Raw genomic sequence first — 23560 nt, 5'->3', positions numbered from 1 at the left:
CTGTCGAAATCAGTGTGGTAATTCCTAAAAAAAACTAGAATGAGAGATCCCATTTAACCCGGCTATTCTCTTTCTGGGTATCTTCCCAAAGGAGCTGAAAGCATCATACCACAGCAATATATGAGCACCCATGTTTATACCAACACAGTTTGTAATAGCTATAACCCAAATGCCCATCAACTGATGAATGGATAAAAAAGATGTTCTTTTATACAGTGGAGTACTACTCTGCCATAAAGAAGGATACACTTGAGACATTTATAGGTAAATGGATGCACCCTGAGACTATACTTTTACATTTCATCTTAGCCAAAAGGCCGAGAAGCAATGAGACTATATTCTTAAGTGAAATAAATCAAACACACATGTTCAAAGATCACATTGTCTCACTGGTGTGAGAAACTAAAAAGGTAAATAAAGACCAAAATGTGAAATAGGAAGAAATGGTTCAAAAGGAAAAGGGAACTAGGGAGGGGGAAAGGGGAAGGAAGGAAGGGAAGAGAAAAAAGAAGAGAAGGAAAACACGGAAACAAAGCTTTTGTAAATAAGGAGAGGAAGAGAGGTTGAAGGGAAAGGAGGGGATTGGGAGAAAAAAGAGGAATCAAGATATATCATGTACAGGTACAAATTCCCTATGATGTATGTGATCATTATGTATATCTAAATTGTACCAATAAAATGTCTTTAAAAGTTATTAAATGGAGAAAACTACCCCCCAGTTCCAATGCCTGCTCCTTGTTCTATAGGTCCTACCTCAAATGTCACCTCCTCAGGAAAGCCTCTCTTGCTATCCACTCTCAGAACTCCTGTGTGTCACAACACTCAACGACTGAAGTTCAATCACCAGTGATAGGATTTTCTGCTCAGTGTCTGTCTCCCCAGTGCCTAGAACAAGGCCTGACACATGGCAGGGACATGACAAATAAGTCCCATGCTCAGCTCTTTAGATACATTGATATCTCCTTTCCTTCAAAGCAAAACCATCAGGGAAGGACTGATCCCTAAGACTCATAAGAAACCAGCTCCATGTGCTCCAGCACAGTCCCTAATCTACTGCGCCACACTTCTGCCAGGTATCTCTTCTCTCAGTTAAAGACTTCTCAGCTTGCCAATCAGGGCATCAGGCAGCGGGCTGAGCTAGCCTTGCAGGAGGTAGGGGGACAAGGGTCAGGCTTGGGCAATGTTCCAGAGACCAGGCCAAGTGAGAGCTTTTTATAATCTGTAAGTCAGACCGTGGTCAGGTGTGAAGCTGGGGCAAGGGAGTGAGCACAGAAGAGGTCCTGCCACTGGGTCCTGGCAGTGGGGGTACTGCAGGGCATAGCAGGAAGTTTGCCACTCAGGAGGCAAGGGCAGAGGAGGGAATACATGTATGAAGACTCGTGGAGCTTGGTGTCAGGGAGATGAGAACTTTGAGTTGAAACTTGGTGCTGTGTAGTTCTGGGCAGGAGCTGTATAGGAGAACCCTGGAAGGACAACAGGGAACAACTCCTTCCTTTGCTCTCCGGAGAAGGCACCTCCTCCATCCCATCCTCAGTGGAGGCTCCTGCTCTCTCATTCTGCTTCCAGGATGCCCAGAAGCTGAGGAGAAAAGCCAGATGCTGAAGATCCTGAGGCTGCTGAGGACAGGGAGAGGAGGTTGGGATCAGGTCCAGCCATACAACCTGGCCCCCTCCCCCAGCTGCAGCCACAGTCCATCCCAACATCCTGAGCTGCAGCCCAGATGAGCAGAGGGCTGGGCCTGAGCAGGTACAGTTCAATAATCCTTCAGGGAGCCCTGATCTGTCACCTGATGTCACATCTGACCCCTTGGCAGCCTTGTCTGGCCCCTGAAATATCCTCTAGGATCCCCAGCATCCTATACCACTAGCTGGAACCCTATTATGTACAGATATTAAAATGGAAATCCAGATAGGCATGTTAGCACAGGCATGTAACCCCCGCCACTCCAGAGGGTGAGGCAGAAGCAGCACAAGTTCAAAGCTAGCCTATGTAACTTACTATGATTCTGTTTCACAGTTTTAAAAGGGACTGGGTGTGTGGCTCAATGGCAGAGTTCTTGCCTAGCATGCTTAATGCCCTAGGTTCAATCCCCAGTATTGGAGAAGAGGCAGGGGTAGAGGACCTCTATCATGCAGCACCTTCTCCATTCTCGAGGGCTATGCTGGCATGGTCTCTGGAGGCATGTTCCAGCCCTGTGACCCAGACCTAGCTCGGGTACACATGAAGAGGAGAAAGGATGTTAACTCTTGCTGTCATCTTGACTGGTTGAGAAAACCAGAGCCCCCAGCCTGCCCTGTCCTGCCCTCAACCTTCACAAAATCTGCAGCATCTGGCATCTCCAAAATCAGTGACCGCAGCTTCCCTGTGGCCCTTTCAGAGGAGGTGACAGAGGCAAAGAGAGGAGCTGCAAGCTCCAGGTCACCCAGAAAGCTGGGGCAGGGGTTGTCCAGATCAACACAAACAAAGGAACAGGAGTTGTGGTAAGCAGAGGTGGGGTGGAGGGGAGGCAGGAGGCACCGGGAACGGGGCTGGTAGGCAGGAAAGGCTGCCCAGGGTTCTGCCCCTTGGAGAGAGCAGGGTTGTGGGAGCTGCCTGCCAGGAAGGTCAGAACTGGTTCCCAGGTGAGAGTCCCAGACCCTTGGCAGCCTCCTAGCCCAGCCCTTTCATTTGCCTCAGGGAGGTCAGGAGAAGAGGACCTCTGGAGGCTGTGTAATAGAAGCAGGAGGAGGAAACTCAGCTGCTAGTCCATGAGCAAGAGTTGATGGGTTGCTTTACAGCCAGCCTCCTGCTCAGCTTAGTGCCAGCCCAATGTCCACCCTGTCCCCTGCCCCTATGAGAACATGATGAGGGAGCTGCTGCTCGGGTCTCCTGGCGTCATCTTAGTGCTGAAGATGATCCCAGTGCCAGAGACCCCCCGCAGGCTCCCCCCCATCCTGTCCCCACCTGCTTGCAGACCCCTGCTGTCATCAACATCACCTTATTTCTATTTGTTCTCCAGATGTCCCTGGACTTCCCACACCTGAGAAGCCAACAGTGGGCTTAGGTCCCCCTGTGTCCCCTCTGCTACACCCTGCTGGTGTCTTAGTGGGGAGACCATGAGCTCATCTCATCTCCCCTTGCTCTCCCAGGGTCCCCTCTGTATGTCTTTGCCTCCTCTGCCATCGTCTTCTGAGTGGCAAACTTCTGCATATGCCCTGCCAGTGAGGAACTGCAGTACCCCCACTGCCAGGACCCCAGTGACCCAGTGACTTCTCCTGTGTTCACTCCCTTGCCCCAGCTTCACACCTGACCGTGGTCTGACTTATGGGTTATAAAAAGCTCTCACTTGGCCTGATCTCTGGACCTGGTCTCTAAGCCTGACCCTTGTCCCCCTACCTCCTGCAAAACTGGCTCAGCTCCCTGCCTGATGCCCTGATTGGCAAGCTGAGAAGTCCTTTAAGACTCTGTTTGAGAGAAGAGGTACCTGGCAGAAGGATGGTGCAGTGGTTCAGACCCACACCCTTGGCCCATACCTGTCTGGACAAGCAGTGCCAAAGCCCCACCAGGTGGCAGGTGAGCCCCCCCCCCCAGGCCTGTGGCTAGGTTCATGGACCTGCCCTCTCTCTCCTCCTTCCCTGGTAGACTCTACCTCCCTTGGCCCTGAGTCCCACATCACCCCTGCATCCCTACCCCCATTCCCAGCAAGAATAGCAGAGGCTCTAGGGTCCCCAAGACACCCTGACAACATAATCTCAGGTAATTAGCAAAAAGGAGCATGGACTCTGAACCTCAATACTTTTCTCATCCCTGTGTGGTCCTTTCAGAATCCTGTCCTTGGTCAGAAAAAATCCAAGGTAGGAGAACAAGTGTGTGGGGGGGTGGGGGACCTGCTATATGAAGAGCTGTTAGAAATATTTGCAGTGTCATTTCCCACACAGCCCCTCCTGTGAGCAGCTCTGTTTCTGTGACCAGATAGACCATGTTCCCAGCCCAGGCCTCTCACCAGCTCTGAATGTGACCAAATGTCCGATTCTCTGATCTTCCGTGGACTCATCTCAGAAAGTCATCCCCACCCAGAGATGTAGCTGTGGCATTCTCAGTCCAGAGTGTGGGCCCAGACAACTCAGTTAAGGATCCTCACAGGGGGAGGAGAGAGCAGGTGGGCGGCATGACTCGCTGCCCCTCACCACCTGGGCCATGCTGTGCTGCTGCAGGTGTGGTGACAAAACTGAGCCACTAGGGGGGGCATTGTGCCAGGAGCTGAGCTGGCCAGACTGATTGCTGGCACCGCGGCTGGTTCATGCTGAAGGACCTATACTCTCTCCTGGTACCACCAGTCCCAGGTGAGACCTCCACTCACACTTGCGCAGGTAGCAAGTAAGTCACCTCAGAGTGTCAATGTTGTCTCTGTTCCACCATCTATCCTCCTAGATCCCAGTCTTCCTATAAAATGAGGATGGTTCTTTGGAAAGAAATGAGTTAATATGTGTATAAAAGAAGTTTGGAGAGAGTCAGGCATGGTCCTGCATGCCTGTAATTCCAGCCCTCAGGAGGCTAAGGCAGGAGGAATCACAAGTTCAAAGTCTGCACTACATAGCAAGTTTGAGGCCAGCCTGGACTGCAAAATGAGATCCTGTCTAAAAAATAAAAATAAAATTTTTAAAAAGGCAAAAAATAACAAAGTAGTAGTTTGGAGGGTCTGGGGTTGTAGCTCAGTAGTAGAGTGTGCACAAGGCTCCAAGTTTATCCCTAACACTCCCCACCAAAAAAAAGTTTGGAGAAAGCATCGTAGGAGGGATAGATGAAATCACTTTTATTCTGTCCATGTCTTCTTTTTCCAATATTCTGTCTATCCTGGGTATGGGCCATTCAATCATTCAGTTAACACTCAGGTTTCTACTGTACCCAGCTCTGAACTGGACACTGAGGACACAGGAAAGACATGAACAGCTTACGCCCCTCTAGAATGTTGAGGCAGGCAGGGGAGAGGGATGAATACATTCGCAAGGATAACATGGCAACAGGTGCTAAGATGAAGCAACAGACCAAGAATGTGTGTGAACTCAGCAGAGGTGCTCCTTCCAGCCAGAGGAGTCCAGAAGCTTCTTTGAGAAAGCAACCCCGAGGGTTAATCAGGTGAAAGAGGAAATAAAGCCCGGAAGAGAAAGGCATTTGCTCAGCTCAGTGGTAATGAAGCAGCTTCGTGACTGCCTGTGAAAGAACAAATACATTCATGAGTGGGCTCCTCTTTCTTGGCTCGCCCTTCCTTCCTTCCTTTCTTGCTGTCCTGGGGATTGGACCCAAGGCCTAGCACATGCTGGGCAAGCGCTCTGCCCCGAGACATCCCTAGCCAATGGCTGTATCTCTGAATGTCTTTGCTCCCCTTTCCTGGCTCAGAGGTCCCTCTCGTCCTGAGCCCCAGAAGCCAAAAGACATGTGATTAGAACCAGGAAACACCCTCTCCCCTCTACTGCCCTGAGAGCCCCAAGAGTAACTGAGGAGCTGACCAGGCCTTGGCCAGAACTCCAGGGCCGGGGATTTAGCCCAGTGGTGCTGTTGCCTGCCTTGCAACTGCAAGGTTCTGAGTTCAATCCCCAGTACCAAAAAAAAAGAACTCCAAGCTGACCTCATGCTGTAGCCCCCCTTCCCCCCAGGATGAAAAGGACCAGGGCTCATCAATGTCTCCAACTAGAGCCTGGAAAGTGGATGTCATCAGAAGAAAACATAGTTGAATCCTGGGGTGTGATGGGCCAGGCGATGGGGAGGGAAAGGGGAATGAAGGGTAGGAGGAAGGTGGTGGGACCCCCAGTCCAGCCTGTCTGGGCTCTGGATGGCAGGAGGCTGAGTGATGCACTTCTGCTCCCCAGCAGGGGGCTCCAGCTCTCCCATGACGTGCACAAACCCTTTGTCCTTGTTCCTGATACCCTCTCCTATCTGAACATGTGAGTGCCACATGGCTCCCAGCCTCTGAGTGCTTGGGAGCTGAGACTCTAACCCCAGCAGTCTGACAGTAGTTGGTCAAGGTGCTTACTTCTCTAACCCTCAGTTTCATCATCTGTACTTTTTTTTTTTAAACAGTCTTGCTATGTAGTTCAGGCTGGCCTTGAACTCAGTATGTAGCCCACACTAGCCTCAAACTCACCGGTGATCCTCCTGCCTCAGCCTCCCAAGTGCTGGAATTACAGGCATGTGCCACCACGCCCAGATCATCATCTGTAAAATGGGCAAATAAAACTTCCTACTTCTGGGCCAGGGATTTAGCTCAGTGGTTCCACCGCCTGCCTCGAAACCGCACGGTCCTGAGTTCGAGTTCGATCCTTGGTACCAAAAAAAAAGTTCCTACTTCTTTGAGTTGTTTGGAAGATCAAATTAGAAAAAGATGTAAGTTGGGCTTAGCTACAGGCAGGAAGGTTACAGTTTCAGTCCAGCCTGATCAGCTTAGCAAGTCCTTATCTCAAAATACAAATTGAAAAGGACTGAGGATGTAGCTTAGTAATAGAGCATTTGCCTAGCATTCACAAGTCTCAGGGTTCAATTCCCACTACTATTAAAAAAGAGGGGTGGAGGAAGACGACAAGCAAGAATGGAAACCACCTGAGACCAGTTTGCTCCTCCCTAGGTGGGCACGCCAACTTCTTACCTGCATTGGCAAGTACCTTCTAGGCTGAGCTCCCTCAGCACAAGAAGAAGGTGGATATCTCACAAGGGCAGGAGGAAAGTGGCTCTCAGTAGAGCCTCTGCCTTTCTGGAATGGGACTGGAGCGCTGATCTCCTAGCCTAGTCCCTGAGCCCCCAAACCCTGTGGGGAGTCTGCTACAGTGAGATGGAAGCAGAAGGGCATGGCGATGAGGCTGGAGTCTGCTTAGCCCCAGCAAGGAGGGACTGCTTTGGTGGGAGGCGGAGGGTGAAGAGAAGAAGGATGTGGGGCTCAGGCCAATGCCCCCCACTCCTTTCAGCCCATCTGACTTGGAGTGCACTCCATGGAGGCCCATCCTCGGCCCACCACCACCACTACCACCTCCACCACAGCACAGCACAGCCTCCTTCAGCCTCCAGCAGGCTGAGTAGGGCACTGGATGGGAGCTTCAGGAGGCATAGCCTTGTCCTGCTTCCACAGCAGTGAAGGAGCACCAGAAGGAATGATCTGAGGACTGAGGCACAGTGGTGTGTCCCTCCTGGGCCAGCCACAGCCCCTGGCTCATGAACAGCAGTGGAGCTCTTCCATGCAGCATAGGCCACACCCTACCTCGATGAGCCAGTGCACCACATGCAGGTGCTGCCAAGCCCACTCAAGGTCAGCTGGGGATGCCGGGTATGGCGAGGGACTCAGTTCTGGGCTCCAGGCCACAGTGGCTCCCAGCTCTACTCTGGGTTCCAGACTGAAGGCTCTGAGCTTTGGGCTCCAGTCTGGGCTCAGCTGCTGAATGGGCCAAGTTCTAGGATCTTGGCTAAGATTTGAAGTCTCACTCAGGATCCTGGTGCCACGCTGGCCAGGTTCTGGCTATAGGACTCTAGAGTTAGCTCTGGGCTCAGGCTCTGCCCCTTCCATGGGTGGTCACAGCTTCTTACTCCCCTGCCCTCTTACAGGCAAAGCTGCAGGAGCTGCAGGCCCTGGAGGAAGGTGTCTATTTTATGTGAGACATACTTTTCTAGCAAATAAAGTAGATTTCTAGCAAATAAAGTAGATTATGTGCCTTTCTTTTAGAATCAGGAGAGGACTGGGAAGAAAAGCTGTAGGGCTGAGGTGCTTCTCTGTCACAGGGTGGGTGTTAAGCCCCTGCTGTGTAGCCCATGGCTGTACTTGAGACTCCTGCCTGCCAGGAGCTCTGGGCTCTGGTCCTGCTCACATCCCCCCTCCCCAGCACCTTGGAGCCCAGCAGTGCTCCTCATCCTATCTTCAGGGGGTTGGGTGAGAAACTTTCACTTGGCAGATGGGGGAACAGACCTAGAGCAGAAGGGCAAAGAGGGCAACCCCAAGCAGGATGGTGGTTCAGGTACCTGGAGGGGAGGAGAGGGTGCAGATGAGAAACGTCCTGACATTAAACCTCTCTCTCCTCTCCTCAGCCCAGCCTCACCTCCAGCTTCTAGATCCAGAGCAGGACCATGTCCTTTGGCTCCATCCAGGGCATACAGGAGACCTGATCTCTGCTGTCAGCCTCTGGCCTCTGAGCCTAGCCCAGCAGCCCCTCCCTGGAAGGTGTCCCTGGCTGCTTCTGTGGGGTGCAGAGGGGGCAGTGGGAGGGGCTCCTAGGCCGGAATGCCTGGATAGAATGCAGAAGGCTGGAAGTTACTGCCACCTATGATCTCACTGTGAGGGGGAGCAGAGCCACCTGGAGGAAAGTTTCTTTTAGGGGGAGAAAGAGTAACAGTGACCTGGTGGCAGCAAGGCACAGAAACAAACAAGGGAAATATTTGAGCATCCTGGAAGGGGGCCCCTGCAAGGGTCCCCACTGAGCTGTCACTTGAGGGTGGGCAGAGGCTGTGGCTGCACTGAGGGCCACTTGTCTTTCCTGCAGAGAACCATGCACCACCACTTCAGCCAGCCACAGGAGCAAGTGCTCATCAACTGCCAGGACATCATAAACAAAAAGGTGGTCATGGGCGGGCTGTGGGATTGGCAACAACCCTCTACATCCATCCTACATTCCATGGTCTCCAGCTACCCCCATCTAGAGCAGATTCTCAGGACACTCCTTCCCACCACTCACTGAGAGCAAAAGTCCATCCAGAGACCACCGTGGTGACAACACCTGCCTGAAGGATGGTCTCCACCCTCTCCCAGGATGCCTGGGACAAGCAAGAGTTCATCCGCATGTCCATCCAATACATGCTGCAACATCCGGCCTTCCATCTGCTGCTGGCCTCACTGCTGGTGACCAATGCCATCACCATCGCTCTCCGCACCAACTCCTTCCTTGACCAGGTGGGACAAAAACCCAACCCCTGCCCCCATTGGCTCTGATGGGGACCAGGGCAGGCACTTCCCCCTCAGGTTCCTTGTCTGACTGTGATGGTTGGATGGATGCTCTTCAAGGGTCAGTCCAGTCTGACCTGCCAGAGATCTGGAGGTCAGGAAGACTGTGGTGCAGGGGGCTCTGGAGGTTGATTTGAGGAAAACACTGGATTTGTAGAAGGGCAAGAGAAGAATGGCGGGAATAGAGGCAGTCAAATGGGCACTTTGTGGGGAGTGGTGGCTAAACTTGATCATGGTCACTAAAGGAGAGTCACTCTGGGCCAAGTGCTGACTCTGCTTGGTACCAAGGATTCAGGTAAAGAACACCAGTTCCTGTCTCAGGCAGATGCAGACACACTATTATGGTCCCTGAGTATCAGAGTGTGTGGAGCTCAAAGACAGCAATCAAACCTAACCTGGGAAGTCAGGGAAGGCTTCTTGGTGAAGGGGGCATTTAAACTGAGAGTAAAGAATGAACAGAAAACTAGATGTGGTGGTTCATGCCTATAATCCCAGTACTCAGGAGGCTGAGGCAAGAGGATGATGAGTTTGAGGCCAGCCTGGGGTACATAGTAAGACCCTACCTTAAAATAAAATCCAGTCAGAGTTAACCTCGCAAAATGAGATAGTGAAGAGGGGAAGAGTGTTTTGGACAACAGAAACAGCATGTGAGAGAGTTCTGTGTGTCCAGTTGAAAGTCTAGTGACTTTGGTCATATTGATGTTTTCATTTCTTACAAAGAGTATACATGCATGTATTGTGTGATTTAAAATCAGTATGTCAGCCTGGGAGTGTAGCTTAGCAGTACAGTGCCTGCCTAGCATGCACATAGCCCTGTGTCTGATCCCTTGCTGCAAAAATAAATATGTTCAGTGTGGTGGTAGCAGATAAGCTCAAAGAGGTGGTCAGTGGCCAAAACACACTTGGTCTTTCTGTTACGTCAAGAAAGGTGACTTTCTCCTTTGTCAGCAGAAAGCCAGGGAAGGGTTTAAAGCATTGAAGTGGAATGATCAGACTCAGGTTTTAGAAAACTTACAGTGGCTGCCACAGTGTGGACTGGGGCGGGGGGTGGGGTGGGGTGGGGAGGGTTTGCTGAGAATGGAGAAGATGGGCCAGAAGAGCTGCTGCTGCAGATCTGCTGGTGAGGGATGCTGGGACTTGGAGCAGGAAAATGGCAGTGGAGGAACGGGTCAGAAGCACTGGCAGCTCTCTAGGGTTGAATCCATGAACCTTCCTGATTGATCATATTCCCAGCTCACATTTAGTGAGCACAGACTCTGTGCCACTTTGTGTCACAACACACGTCCTTCCTAATCTCAGCCATGCAGACAGAGAGCAGGAAGGAAGTTTCTGACTGGAGTAGTGGTGTGGTGTGGAGCTGGTGCTGTGCCGGGACGCGGTGGGCATGGGGCACACAGGAGGAAAAGCAGGTTGCAGAGGTCAGGGTGAGCTGTGTGGTGTCTGTGATACCTGTGCAGTGTCCACAGATGTCTTGAGAGGAATCTAAGGCCAGGGCCAAAAGGAGGTGGAGGGCACTGGCTGGAGATGGACACGTGAGAGCTGTCTACACTCCTGTGCCCAGGCTGAGGTGGGGACACTGCCCTGCAGAGAGTTGATGAGAGAGGAGAGACAGGACAGATCCCAGGCCCCCTCCCCGCCTGGCCAGGTCCTTTCCCGCGGACCGCATGCGCCCTCAGTCTCTTTCTGCGAGGCCTTGGCTCCCTCGCGCAGCCGCTGCCGCCCCTAGGGCCCGGCCAGGATGCTCCCTGCCCGCGGGCGGAGGCGTGGGACGCGTAGGAGCTGGGCGCCCACTGCTACCTCGCGTGGAGAAGGCACGGGCCCGCGGCGAAGGGGGCCAGGGCCGCTCCTTCACGCTGGAGACTGGCGGGGCTGCATCTGAGGTACCTGCCCACCGGGAGCTTTCCCTTACTTCTCCTGCTGCTCCTCTGCATCCAGCTCGGGGGAGGACAGAAGAAAAAAGAGAATCTTCTGGCTGGAAAAGTAGAACAGTTGATGGAATGGAGTTCCAGGTACTCAGTCTTCCGAATGAATGGTGATAAATTCCGAAAATTTATAAAGGCACCACCTCAAAACTCTTCCATTATCGTTATGTTCACTGCTCTTCAGCCTCAGCGGCAGTGTTCTGTTTACAGGCAAGCTAATGAAGAATATCAAATACTGGCTAACTCCTGGCTCTATTCGTCTGCTTTTTGTAACAAACTTTTTCATTATGTCGACTATGATGAGGGAACAGATGTTTTTCAGCAGCTCAACATGAACTCTGCTCCTACGTTCATGCATTGTTCCTCCAAAAAGCAGACCCAAGAGAGCTGATACCTTTGACCTTCAAAGAATTGGATTTGCAGTTGAACAGCTAGCAAAATGGATTGCTGACAGAACGGATGTTCATATTCGGGTTTTTAGACCACCCAACTACTCTGGCACTATCCCTTTGGCCTTGTTAGTGTCACTTGTTGGTGGTTTGCTCTACTTAAGGAAGAACAACTTGGAGTTCATCTACAACAAAACTGGTTGGGCCATGGTATCTCTGTGTATTGTCTTTGCGATGACATCTGGCCGGATGTGGAATCGTATTCATGGACCTCCATATGTTCATAAAAACCCACACAATGGACAAGTGAGCTACATTCATGGCAGCAACCAGGCTCAATTTATGGCAGAGTCACACATTCTGGTACTGAATGCTGCTATCACCATGGTGCTATCACCATGGCGATGGTTCTTCTAAATGAGGCATCTCCAAAGGAGATGTTGGAAAAAGACAGATAATTTGCCTAGTGGGATTAGGCCTGGTGGTCTTCTTCTTCTTCTTCTTCAGTTTTCTACTTTCAATATTTTGTTCCAAGTACCATGGCTATCCTTATAGCTTTTAAATTAAATGAAGCCAAGTGGGATTTGCATAAAGTGAATATTTACCATGAAGATACTGTTCCTGACCATTTTGAATTTTTGAGTTCTTTTTTTGTTCCTTCTGATAAGCTAGCTTATTCTTGTATACATTTTTTTAACTGTGGGTTTTCCTAGTCAATTTAATTTATGGAAATGGATAGTAACGTTCAGTAATCAGCAAAGGAAACATTAAAATGTTTTTTCAAACATATTCAGTGTATATGGTAGGATTGGAATAAATGACAATATAGCTATAAAAAAAAAAGGTCCCAAAGAAAGCCTCACACATAAGGGGCAGGAAGGGAGGTGGAGGCAGAAAAGGAGACTGAGGAGGAGTGGCCCTGGTGTTGGGACAGCTCAGGAGAGATGCCCAGGCAGCAGTGCCAGATGTGGCGAGATTTGGCTGATGAGGTCCAGGAAGCGTCCTCCAGGTTTGCGCCACTGACCTGCAAGCACTGGAGCCAGCTTTGTGTGGTGGAGGCAGAAACATACCTGCCAAGTCTGCAGAACAAGCAGAGTGGACAGAGAGGAACAGAGCACAAGCTGCAACAGGCTGTGAAATCAATCCAGAGTGCAAATGCCAACTTTATGTTTTGCTTTGCTTTGTTTTGTTTTGTTTTGTTTTGTTTGAGACACTATATAGTCCAGCTGGCTTTGAACTTGCTATGTAGCCCAAACTGGCCTTGAGCTTGTGATCCTCCTGCCTCAGCCTCCTGGGTGCTGGGGTCACAGGCATGTACCACAACACCTGGCAAGAAGCTCTTTCTCTGGGCTCATAGCCATGATCCCTGACAGCACTTTGGGAATTTGAGGCAGGCAACGGAACCATTGAGCTAAAATCCCCGGCAACTTTGGGAATTTGAAAGAAGCAAAAAGGCCATAAACCTTAACCCACATCTAAGTAGAAGCTCTAAACAGCCTGGCTTTGAGTATAGGTGGTGGTGGCAGGCATAGGCAGCAGGGAAACCCCATGTGCAGTCGTGAGCTCCAAGGAACTGAGTCTGTTGACCAATGGAATAAAGGGAGGCGATGAGCCAGGCATGGTGGCTCATGCCTGTGATCCCAGCACTCTGGGAGACTGAGGCAGGAGGACTGCAAGTTCAAGCCCAGCCTGGGCAACTTAGCAAGACTCTGTCTCAAAATAAAAACTAAAAACTAAAAAGGGCTGAAGATGTAGCTCAGTGGTACAGTGCCTCTTGGTTTGATCCCTAGTACCACCACAGACACGCGCACACACACACACATACACACGTTGGGGGAAACAAAGTGACTTCGGTGACATCGGGCTGAAATGGGGTGGGGAGGGTAACAGACTGTTAGTAGAGGTCATAGCTATAAGGCAGCTGAAAGAGGCTGAATTGAGGCTAGGCAGAGGTAAGTTGGGTTCAGACAGATCCTAGTAGTCATCTCCCAGAGTACCTGTTCCTGGACCATAAAAGAAGGAAGACACCAGGAGCTAGGTCAGGACTGGCCTGGGGGACTCAGGGTGCTGGAGCAACAGGAGTGGTTGGGACACACAGAGAAGGCACCTGGGCTTGGTGTCCCCCAGCCTCAGGGGTGAGGCCTCTTCTTCCCACAGCTGGGCCTGCTCAGCCTCCCCTACCTTGCTTCCCCAGATCCTCCTACCCTAGAGGCTGGGGGCAATGGGGCAAAGGTCTTTGGTCAACAGTGATCTTTTCTGACTAACTGTGCACTGGACTTCTCTCTAGTCCTTGTCTGGAAGATGGGAGTAGGAGCTGCTTTTTTTTTTTTTTTTTTGAGACAGGGTCTTGCTGTGGAGATCAGGTTGACCTTGAACTCACAGCAATCCTCCTTCCTCAGCCTCCTGAGTGCTAAGATTACAGGCATGTGCCACCACTCCTGGTTGGAACCTGCTCTTCAGGACAGTACTGACAGTCACATAAGACAGTGCATGGATGGTCTCAGCACAGGACCTTGGGTGTACAGGGAACATGTGCACCAAAGGGAGCGATAGAGGTGCTGGGAGGAGCAGCAGCAGGGACACAGGCTTCCCCTCCCTGAAGATAGCCTGTCCCTGCCTGGCCCAGGTCCTGCTCACTGATGCCCTGCACCTCTTTCCATCTGCCTCCCACTTAGAAACACTACGAGTTGTTCTCAGTCATAGATAACATTGTGCTGACCACCCTCATCTGTGAGGTTCTTCTCCGCTGGCTCAGTGACTTCTGGATTTTCTGGAAGGTGAGATCTTGGGACCTCTCTCCCATTGCCCTTCCTCTCCCTGAGGGCTAACCCACCAGAGCAGTGTCTGTATGTGGGGTGGGGGGGAAGAGAGAGTGGAAAGAAAGGGAAGAAGAGGAGAAAGAGAGGTGAGCGAGTTTATGACATGTCTGCGATGCAGCACAACGTAGGTTCTAATTCCAAATCCCCACTCCATCCCCCAGCTCTGTAGTCAGGTACACCTTGATTTCTGTATCTGAGAAATAGGGTTCTGGAGCAGCAGTCAGCAAACTTCTTCTGCAACCCACCAGAGAATAAATATGATGTGTTGCAGGCTCTACATTCTCTGTTGCAACAACTCACCTCTGCAGGGGGCACAAAAGTGGCCACACAGCACACATGTACTGGAACATGGTTGCATGCCAACACAACTTTTTGGGGGAAGATGGGGTATTTTTGAGATGGGGGGTCTCACTGTGTCACCCAGTTGGCCCCAAACTCCTCTGCTTCAGTGATCCTCCTGCCTGAACCTCTAAAGTAGCTGGAACTACAGGTGCGTGCCCCTCATGTCCAGCTGTAGTCCAATAAAACTTTATTCGTGGGCACTGAACTTTAAATTTTCTATACTTTTAACATTTCACAAAGTGCTTTTCTGATTTTCTCTGGTCACTTGCTTTACTCCTGATTCCTGACTTGTTTTCTGTCTTCTTTCTGGAGGTCTCTTCCCATCTCTCCCAGGCCAGGTAGGTGCTGTTCTGTCTCTGAGACACTGCGTATCTCCCTCTCACACATGGAGTGAAAACGTAGTGTCTCTCCACCTCAGGCAAAATGGTCTGTGAGTCCAGGAAGGCAGAAGCCTCGGATCCTCAGGAAATGCTTCAGGGTGCGGCATACACTGAATGGATAACGGGGATGGAGCCTTAGACAGTCAGACCTTGTGTCTGTGCAGGGACAGAAGGAGCACAAGACGTTAGGATAACTTGGGTTTATTGAGCTGCCCCTGAACTTTAAGAGCATTCTCCCCATTAAAATATATTTTCAGAATATTTAATGCAGATACATACTGGTCAAAACTATATTGAAAAATTTACACAGAATTCTTGTTCCATTCCAGTCCCCTCCTCCCTTACCCCCCCCCACCCCGGGTGATCTTCTTATACTTATAATCTCTTGTTGATCTCCTCCCAAACCCCAGTAGTTATTTTGACCATCATAAGTAAATAGATACCTATACTTAGTCCTCCCTTTCTTGACAGTAGCATCCTTTGCTTTTGTTGCTGACTGGATGCTGACAATCTTTCTGTGTTAGTACCTGGAGATTTTTCTCATTAGTCTTCTTTTACAGCTACATATACTCCATAAAATGAAGGTACTGGTTTATTCAACCAGTCTTTGATCGCTGGGTACTCTGGTTGTTTTCAACTTTATACAAATGTCATTTTGTACCTATACCAGAGTATCACTGGATCAGATCATTGGTCAAATTGTACATACAGATGAGCTTCTTTCCTGAACCCTGTCCTGGACAAGGACATGCCTCACTAAACAAACTAAGGGCATGCAAAAATTGGCCTCTCTCCCTTCCTTGTGCTGTAAGTGTGATTTTACTTTTGCTTGCTGCTGAAGCAGTTGATGTCTTTACTAGTGTTACTTTTGTTTTATTCAAGGTAGTGTGTGTCCCACAAAGGCAGAGCACACACATGTTCTCAGGTCACCTCATTATCAGGCAAGGCCACTTTCTGCAGGTGACTGGCCCAGGCAGCCTCAGTTTAGGGATGTCTGTGTAGGTGTGAAGGGAAGGTCTTCACTGGAGTCTCTGGGGTTGTGCTGGTTGTCAACACAGGTGTCAGGGAGTGCATATGTGTTTTGAGGCCTTTCTGGGGATGACAGTATGAGCCCTGCTCTGAGAACACTGAGCTCTTGTCCTTGGAGTTTGGGAAGGCAAACTCAGGATGCCCCATGGCTAGGCCTGATGAACCCCACTGGGGCTCGCCCACCCCCAGGACGGATGGAACATCCTCAACTTCTTCATTGTCTGCATGTTGGTCTTGGGGGTCCTGGATGTGGTCAATGTCTCAATCACCTACTGTCTCAGGTAAGCAGGGAGCTCTGGAAAAGAAGGAAACCTGTCTGTACCCCAAGAACTGGAAGGGAGGGCTGTTCCCAGCTGGGGCTCAGCGCCCTCTCCCTGGGAAATTGGAGGGAGGTCTGATAGGGCCAAGGGACAACCCTAAGAGGGTTTGCCACAGGGTGCTCCGGCTGGTGCATGTGTGCATGGCGGTGGAGCCTCTGGCCCGGATCATCCGTGTCATCCTGCAGGCGGGGCCTGGCATGGCCCAGATCGGGGTCCTCATCCTCTTTGTCATGCTGGTCAGTGCCACTCCCCTTCTCTTATTAGAGCTCCCGGGGCTTTGGGAAGAGAGGGGTACCTGGAGAAAAGAGGCTTACAGGTCTGAACTCTACATTTATTTTCCTTGGCAACATTTATTTGCATCCTATTTGAATTCATTTTCATGTTTTGTCTCCAAGTACCCTGAGTGAAGCTAGGGCGGGGCTTTGGTCTTTGGCAGGTTTTTGCATTGCTTGGGGTCACACTCTTTGGTGAGTTTGTGCCTATCCATTTCGGGAATCTGGGGGTGGCCTTGTATACGCTCTTCGTCTGCCTCACGCAGGATGGATGGGTGGACATCTACAGCGACTTCCGGTGAGTGCCCTCGGCTTCAGGCTTCCTTCTCCCAAAGAGGCAGAGCTCCTATAGGGCAGGGAGGCTGAGGATGGGGGTGCTGTCAAGGTGCATGTGGGCTCCTGGGGGGAGGAAGTGGGTCTAGCAAGAAGGTGGTGTCCAATCTTTAAACTGAGGAAGATAAGTGTCCGAAGTGAGGCTCTAGGCCTGTGGTACTAAAATCCTTGTCCCCCTAGAAACTTCATGCATTCAAAGTGCCATCTGACCCTGCTCATGCAGACTTGTCCTGTCATGTTAAACAGCTAGGTGGCTAGAGGGTGCCCATGGTCAGGGGCAACCTGCAGTCTCCATGGGAGCCCAGCTGCTGCCTAGACCCTTGAAAGCCTCAGGCTTATTTCATGAATGCTCAGACTGACCCTGCAAGGTCATATTTCTGTCTTTTTTTTTTTTTGGTACCAGGGATTGAACTCGGGTCTTTACACTTGTGCAGCAGGCGGCGAAACCACTGAGCTAAATCCCTGGCTCTATATTTCTGTTCTTTATCTGTTCACTGGTCCATCCAAGCTAGATTTCTTTCCAGTCCACTCCACAAAGTGGGGCCCTGACAGATTTTTTTTTTTTGTCCCCTTCATGAAGGTAGAAGCCCATAGGTAACTGTTTCTAAAATTGTACTGGGGGTGTTAGCGGGTTGAGATCTTAACCAGGTTCTTCATGTCCTAAACAAAGAATTGAGCAGGACATCCAAGAGTTTGAGCAAGATCAATGATTCATGTGAAAGAGAAAAGAGATAATTTTTTTTTTTTTGAGACAAGGTCTCACTTTGTGTTCAGGCTAGCCCTGAACTCATTCTGTAGCCCAGGCTGCCCTCGAACTCGTGACAATCTTCCTGCCTCTGCCTCCCGAGTGCTGGGATTACAGGTGTGCGCCACCACGCCCGGCAAGAGATAATATTTCATGGGAGATTTACAACAAAATATTAACAGCAGGTAACTCACCAGATGAGAATTTAAGTCTGTATATAAAGTACGACCAAAAAGCAATCAATGTTTAAATTTTCAAAAAATTATTGCAATAATAAAAATTTTATAAATTATTATAATAAAAGACACATTGCCATTAATCCCCATCAAGATATTCCCCCTCACTTTGAACACATTTATACCATCCTTCTTACCACTTTCGTTTTGTTTTTTTTTGAGATGGTCTCACTATGTCGTGCAGGCTGGCTTTGAACTCGTGGTGATCTTCCTGCCTCAGCCTCCTAAGAGTGCTGGTATTACAGGTGTCCACCACCATGCCTGGCTTCTTACCACTTTCTAAAGCAGTTCTCAAAGTCCTCTTTCGGGACTGTCTTTAGTTGTGCTGGCGTGGCTACCTCGATGACCTAAATCTATTCAAAATGCTTACCTTTCAAGGTCTTTTTTTTGGTACCAGGGATCGAACTCAGGACCTTGTGCTTGCGAGGCCAGCGGCAGAACCACTGAACTAAATCCCCAGCAAGGTTATTTTGACTTTGGGGGAGAGCCAGAAGTTGCATGATGCCAGATCTGGTGAGGAAGGTGGATGGGGACACACCGTCCTGCCTTTCTGCTGGATGACATCAGCACCAGCATTCACTGTATTTTTTATCACATCTTGTAAGGACACAAAAGAAGACTACCAGAACTGCTTAAGAAAATGGCAAGAGCCGGGTATTTAGCTCAGTGGTGCTACCGCCTGCCTCACAAGTGCAAGGTCCTGAGTTTGATCCCCGGTACCAAAAGAAAAAACAAAACCCCCCACAAGATTAAAAAAAAGAAAAGAAAGAAAGTAGCAAGAATGATGGGATAAGTGTGTTCCAAATGAGGGGTAGCACCTGTATTTTGAAGGAGATTAACTGCAATGTGTGTTTTAGTGTAATTTTTTTAACATTCACCATATTTTTTTATCACATCTCATGTTTTTTTCTTCCAATCTTTCTATCATGAGTTTGAATTGTTTTTTATAATAAGACAAAAAAAGCCAGGCATAGTGGCACATGCCTACAATCCCAACACTTGGAAGCAGGAGGATAACAGCGAGTTTGAGGCCAGTCTGGGCTACAATAGTGAGTTCAGTGAGTTCAAGGCCAGCCTGAAATACTTAGTGAGACCCTGAATCAGAAAAAAACAAAACAAAACAAAACAAATGAATAAAATAGTTAATGGGAGCCAGATGCAGTGTAATCTCAGCACTTGGGAGGCTGAGGAAGGAGGATTATGAATTCAAGGCCAGTTGGGACTACATACTGGGACCGTGTCTCAGGGAGAAAAAAGAGTATAGCAAACGGGTCTGGAGGTGTACCTCAGCACTATAACTCAGGCTTAGCATGCACAAGACCCTGGGTTCAATCCCCAGTTACCTCAAAACCAAACAGAGCCAGGGATTTAGCTCAGTGTTTCCGTCACCTGACCTGCAAGCACAAGGACCCGAGTTCGATCCCCAGTACCAAAAAACAAACAAACAAACAAACAAAACAAACTTATGGCAAATAGATGTAACTCAGTAGTGGTGACCTACTAGTTACCTTGCAGGGCTGGCTTGAGAGTTGGCCCACAGTGTGGCAGCACAGCAGGTGCACAATAAAGAGCTGCTGCTATGACAACCAGATAAGAATTAGATCTACATAATAGCTGAGAAGAAGGCAGAATTCCCAGTAGGCCTTTCAGTAATTTCCCCATTTCATAGATGAGGAAACTAAGGCTCAAAGGGCCAGGGGGTGATGGGGCCCCTGCCTACTATGTCCAGGATAAAAGAAAGAGACTACGCACTGGAGATTGGGGGAGCCATCTACTTTGCTGTCTTCATCATCATTGGTGGCATCATTGGCATGAACCTGCTTGTTACTGTAGTGATCAGGAATCTGGAACAAATAATGAAGACAAAGGAGCAGGAGCAACAGCATCAAAAAAACTTTAGTGAGGTTTGTGGGAAAGGGATGGCAGGAGAGAAGAGAGAGAGTGTGTGTGTGAGTGCTGACTTGAGTATATGTGTCTGTGCATGTGTGTGCTTGGACACTCAAGGGCCTGGAGAAAGCCAGGCCCAACACCTGGAGGCAGGAACTCCCATCTGAAGTGCCACTCACTATCTGGGTGGTGTGGATTTCCTAGATGTTATGTTTCTACAGTAACTCCAAACTGAGAGGTTGGGTATTTAACCAATTTAATCTTCAATTTCTTCTCCTATAATATTGGACTAATATTGGACTATAATATTACTACTTATCTCACATGGCTGTGATGAGGATTATATGGATAAATGAATAGTGCTTGGGACATAGTAAGCACTCAATAAATGTCAGCTACAGCGTATTCATTCAAGAGTAGAAATTCCTTAAGGTTGGACAGGGAAATACAGTACAGTATTTCCAGAAGGGCTGCAGCAGCACTCTGGGAAGCTAAGGCAGGAAGATTGCAAGTTTGAGGCGGGGCATGGTGGCGCATGCCTGTGATCCCAGCACTTGGGAGGCTGAGGCAGGAAGATTTCCAGGAGTTCGAGGCCGGCCTGGGCTACATAGTGAATTCAAGTCCAGCCTGAACTACATAGTGACACCCTGTATCAAAAAGAAAAAGAAAAGCTTGCAAGTTTGAGCCCTACCTGGGCAACTTGGGGACTTAGGGAGACCTATAACAAAATTTTAAAAATGGGTTGGAGTGCTGGGCATAGTGGCACATGCCTGTAATCCCAGCACTCAGGGAGCTGAGGCAGAAGTGAGTTGGAGACAGATCTGAACTACCTAGTGAGTTCAAGCCCAGCCTAAGTTACATAGCAAGACCCTGTCTCAAAAAACCAAACCAAACAAACAAAAAAGGTATTTAGTCAGGCTGGAAGCCATGACAGGAGTAGGTAGAGCTTCACAAATTTGCTGGGTAGGATTTATCTGTGATGAAATGGGATGATAAGAGAATTTCCAAAGAAGTAGAGGAATAGGCATGTGCATGTGAAGTTGAGCTCTTACAGCAAGGTAGGAAGCCTTAGATTGATTGGAGCTGAGGGCTGGGGGTGTAGCCCAGTGGTAGAGGCCTAGCATGTTGGAGGTCTTGGATTCCATTGAGAGAAGGAGAGAGGGAAGGATGGAGGGAGGGGGAGAGGGAGAGAGGGAGAGAGGGAGAGAGGGAGAGAGGGAGAGAGGGAGAGAGGGAGAGAGGGAGAGGGAGAAGGGGAGAGAAAGAGAGGGGAGAGGAAGAGAGAAAGAGAGAGGGAGGGGAAAGAGGGGAGAGAGGGGGGATTTGGACATTAGAGTCCTGCTGTCCAATCCTTCCCCAGGCTGAGTCTCCATCCTTCTCCCATCCTCCCTTGTAGACAGGTGCAGAGAAGGAAGACCGGAGTCATGAGCTGCCACTCCTGCACTGTGCACTTGCCCGCATGGAGAAATCTGGTCTCCACCAGGAACCTCTTGTAGGGAGCCCCATGTCGAACGTCTCAGAAAACATGCTTGACAATTTCTGCTTGGTGCTCGAAGCAATAGAGGATAACTTAATTCAGTACAGGAAGATCAGAGAGGAGCTTGACAAGTAGGGGGTGTACTGGGGGTACTCTGAGACCTGTGAGTCAGGGTGGAGTGGAGTCTCAGATTCTTCTGATCCTCACTATTTTCTAATGCAGTCCCTGGGGCCCAGAGAGGTTAAGTAACTTGCCCAGGGCCCCTCGGCCTGTTGGTGAAGGAGCTGGAATCTTGACCTCTATGTTCCTTCCATCTTATAGGAGGGCACAGTTCAGCTGGGTATTTACCAGGGTTGGGGGGTCGGTAAGAGGGAGTGCACACCCGGGAAGAGGTGGAAGGGCTGCCCACCCCCAAAACACTCCTCTCTCTGCCTCAGCATTGTGCAGGAGGTCCATTCCATCCCCTTCAACAAGGAGCAGGTGGAAGAGCTGATGCATAGGCCCTTCTCAATGAGCCTGATGGAGAGTGGGTCTTCTGTAGATTTCCAGAATATTGCTAAACAGCAAGATTTGTTCACTGCGCTGGTTAGCAGAGCAAAGGTGAGCCTTCCTTCTCTCACCCAATTAACACTTGCCCCAGCGTCCAACCCAGCCCCTGGTGCACCAGTCAAGGTTACTGTCTGTTCCAAGATCTGTCTATCCTCTCAACTCCTACCTGCTGGAGTCAGGTCTCGCCCTTCCCTTCTCAGAGCAGCTTGAGTCAGTTTCTTCCCACCCCACTCCTTCTTAGTGTGGCTTGAGCCAGCTCAGCTCCTCCCCGGAGGCAGATAACTAGCTCCACTGTGTGCCAAGGACCTTTGGATCCCATTTAGGGTACATAAGAGCAGCCTCCCCCTGAGAGAAAGCTTCTGGATGGAAAAAGGCACACACCTATTTTACTTAGTCCCCCCCTTACTGGGATAGAATGACCTGAAACCCTGGGAATGCCTGGGCTCTCTCCTCCCCACCAGGCTAGAGTTAGATCTCTGGAAGGCCTGGATGGTGTGGGTCTACCTTGCACCAGCTCTACCTTACAGAAATGTTGAAGCTGGAGGGGAGTAGGGGAGAGTCTGTCATGTCAGGGTAGGGGAAATAACAAGACCTCTTGGTTTTCAGGTGTATGAGTCTGTAACAAACACGACGCTGAGCAAACACAAGTTTAGCCTCTGAGAAGGCAGGATGGAAGCCAAGGGAACTGCACACACACAGCCAGCTGCTGTGTCTTCCTGCGTCCTGAGCACAGGTTGGCCAGACCAGGCATCTGTACTGACAATAAAGTTTGGTGTTGGAATCAGTGTGTCTGACTGGTAGATTTCCTACACTTTGGGGCACTTGTCTCAGGTCTGATGGGGAAGATAAATTATCCTGTTTATCTGATAAAAGAATCAGACTACTCTCAAGGGCTTCCAGGCTAATGGAAGAAGAGAAATTATCTCCCCCCAAATTTTTGATTTAATAGGAGAGACAGAAGTCCTGCACTTAGGGTCCTCAATTTTGGGAGGAAAAGTCTGGGCTTCACAGGTCCCCATTTTCTACACTGGTTCCCCACCCCCAGTACCTCCATACAGCCCAAGAGTCCCACCAGGCCCCCAAACCCTGTGCCCCCCCAACACACACTGGGTGTGTCCTGCCAGGTCCCTCACTACAACTGGCTGTACCCTTCCCCACCCCCTTTACCTCTACAAGGGCTCAGAACCCCAGCTCTACCTTGGGGAAACGTTTGCCCAAATTCAGTACACTCTGACTGCAACTTTGCCCAATGAACCGGCTTTTCCTACAAGGTACTACTGAGGTAGGATTATTAAAAAAAAGAAAGAGGGCTGGGGATTTAGCTCAGTGGTTCTGCTGCCTGTCTTGCAAGCACAAAGTCCCAAGTTCAATCCCTGGTACCAAAATAAATAAATAAATAAATATAATTTTAAAAGAAAGAAAAAAAATACTAGATAAAAGGTAGACAAGAAATCAAAATTTTTAAATTATAGATACAAATTATAGATTCAAGCCTTTTTCTCTTCTAGGAAATTCACTCAAAAGAAAAAAAAAAAAAAAGAAAAGAATAGAAAAAAAATCCTAAAGGTCTTAAAGACAGTATGCCTGTAAATCCAGGGTCTGGACTTGTCCTTTTTGTCTGTAAATTCTGCTCCCTCCACCCTCAAGGAAGCAGCAATTTTGGTGGGTAGCATATCTCAACTTCAAACACATGTAGATAGTTGCTTTGTAACTTGACAGTAAATGTTGTGGCTTGCTTGCTGCCTTCTGCCTGCCTTGCTTTGCCATGAACTGTTTCTCCTTTGCAATGCCCCTCTGCCATGCCACCCTGCCTTGGAGCCAACTGACTATGGACTGAAACCTCTACAAACTGTGAGATAAATAAAAATTTCCTCTTTTAACTTCAGGTGTTGGGTATTTTGTTTCAG

General features: G+C 49.5%; 1 protein-coding gene, 2 long non-coding RNA genes and 1 pseudogene across 3 annotated transcripts; 2 read left to right on the top strand and 2 right to left on the bottom strand.

Annotated features, from left to right (window-relative positions):
- Nucleotides 1-4777: 4777 nt before the first annotated feature.
- LOC110346526 (uncharacterized) lies at nucleotides 4778-8300 on the bottom strand. Its single transcript, XR_002390636.2, has 2 exons — nucleotides 8055-8300; nucleotides 4778-5190 (listed from the first exon to the last, which is right to left on the bottom strand). It is a non-coding gene; the product is annotated as an uncharacterized LOC110346526 (long non-coding RNA).
- Catsper4 (cation channel sperm associated 4) lies at nucleotides 8290-22434 on the top strand. The gene is made up of 10 exons (XM_004869018.3): nucleotides 8290-8570; nucleotides 8762-8902; nucleotides 13940-14041; nucleotides 16024-16115; nucleotides 16270-16390; nucleotides 16591-16724; nucleotides 19470-19644; nucleotides 21024-21235; nucleotides 21542-21704; nucleotides 22260-22434. Exons 1-10 carry the CDS (start codon nucleotides 8502-8504, stop codon nucleotides 22311-22313), a joined length of 1263 nt encoding a protein of 420 aa, XP_004869075.2. The 5' UTR covers nucleotides 8290-8501; the 3' UTR covers nucleotides 22314-22434.
- Nucleotides 10836-11835, top strand: LOC106008057 (dolichyl-diphosphooligosaccharide--protein glycosyltransferase subunit TUSC3 pseudogene; annotated as a pseudogene).
- Nucleotides 16469-19561, bottom strand: LOC110346527 (uncharacterized). Its single transcript, XR_002390637.2, has 2 exons — nucleotides 19493-19561; nucleotides 16469-16772 (listed from the first exon to the last, which is right to left on the bottom strand). It is a non-coding gene; the product is annotated as an uncharacterized LOC110346527 (long non-coding RNA).
- Nucleotides 22435-23560: the final 1126 nt, after the last annotated feature.

The sequence above is a fragment of the Heterocephalus glaber genome, unplaced genomic scaffold, assembly GCF_053883595.1.
Source record: "Heterocephalus glaber isolate CG9 unplaced genomic scaffold, H.glaber_assembly_v1.0 deba00001523, whole genome shotgun sequence".
Taxonomy (NCBI): Eukaryota; Metazoa; Chordata; class Mammalia; order Rodentia; family Bathyergidae; genus Heterocephalus; species Heterocephalus glaber.
This window is presented reverse-complemented; position numbering and strand designations above follow the sequence as displayed.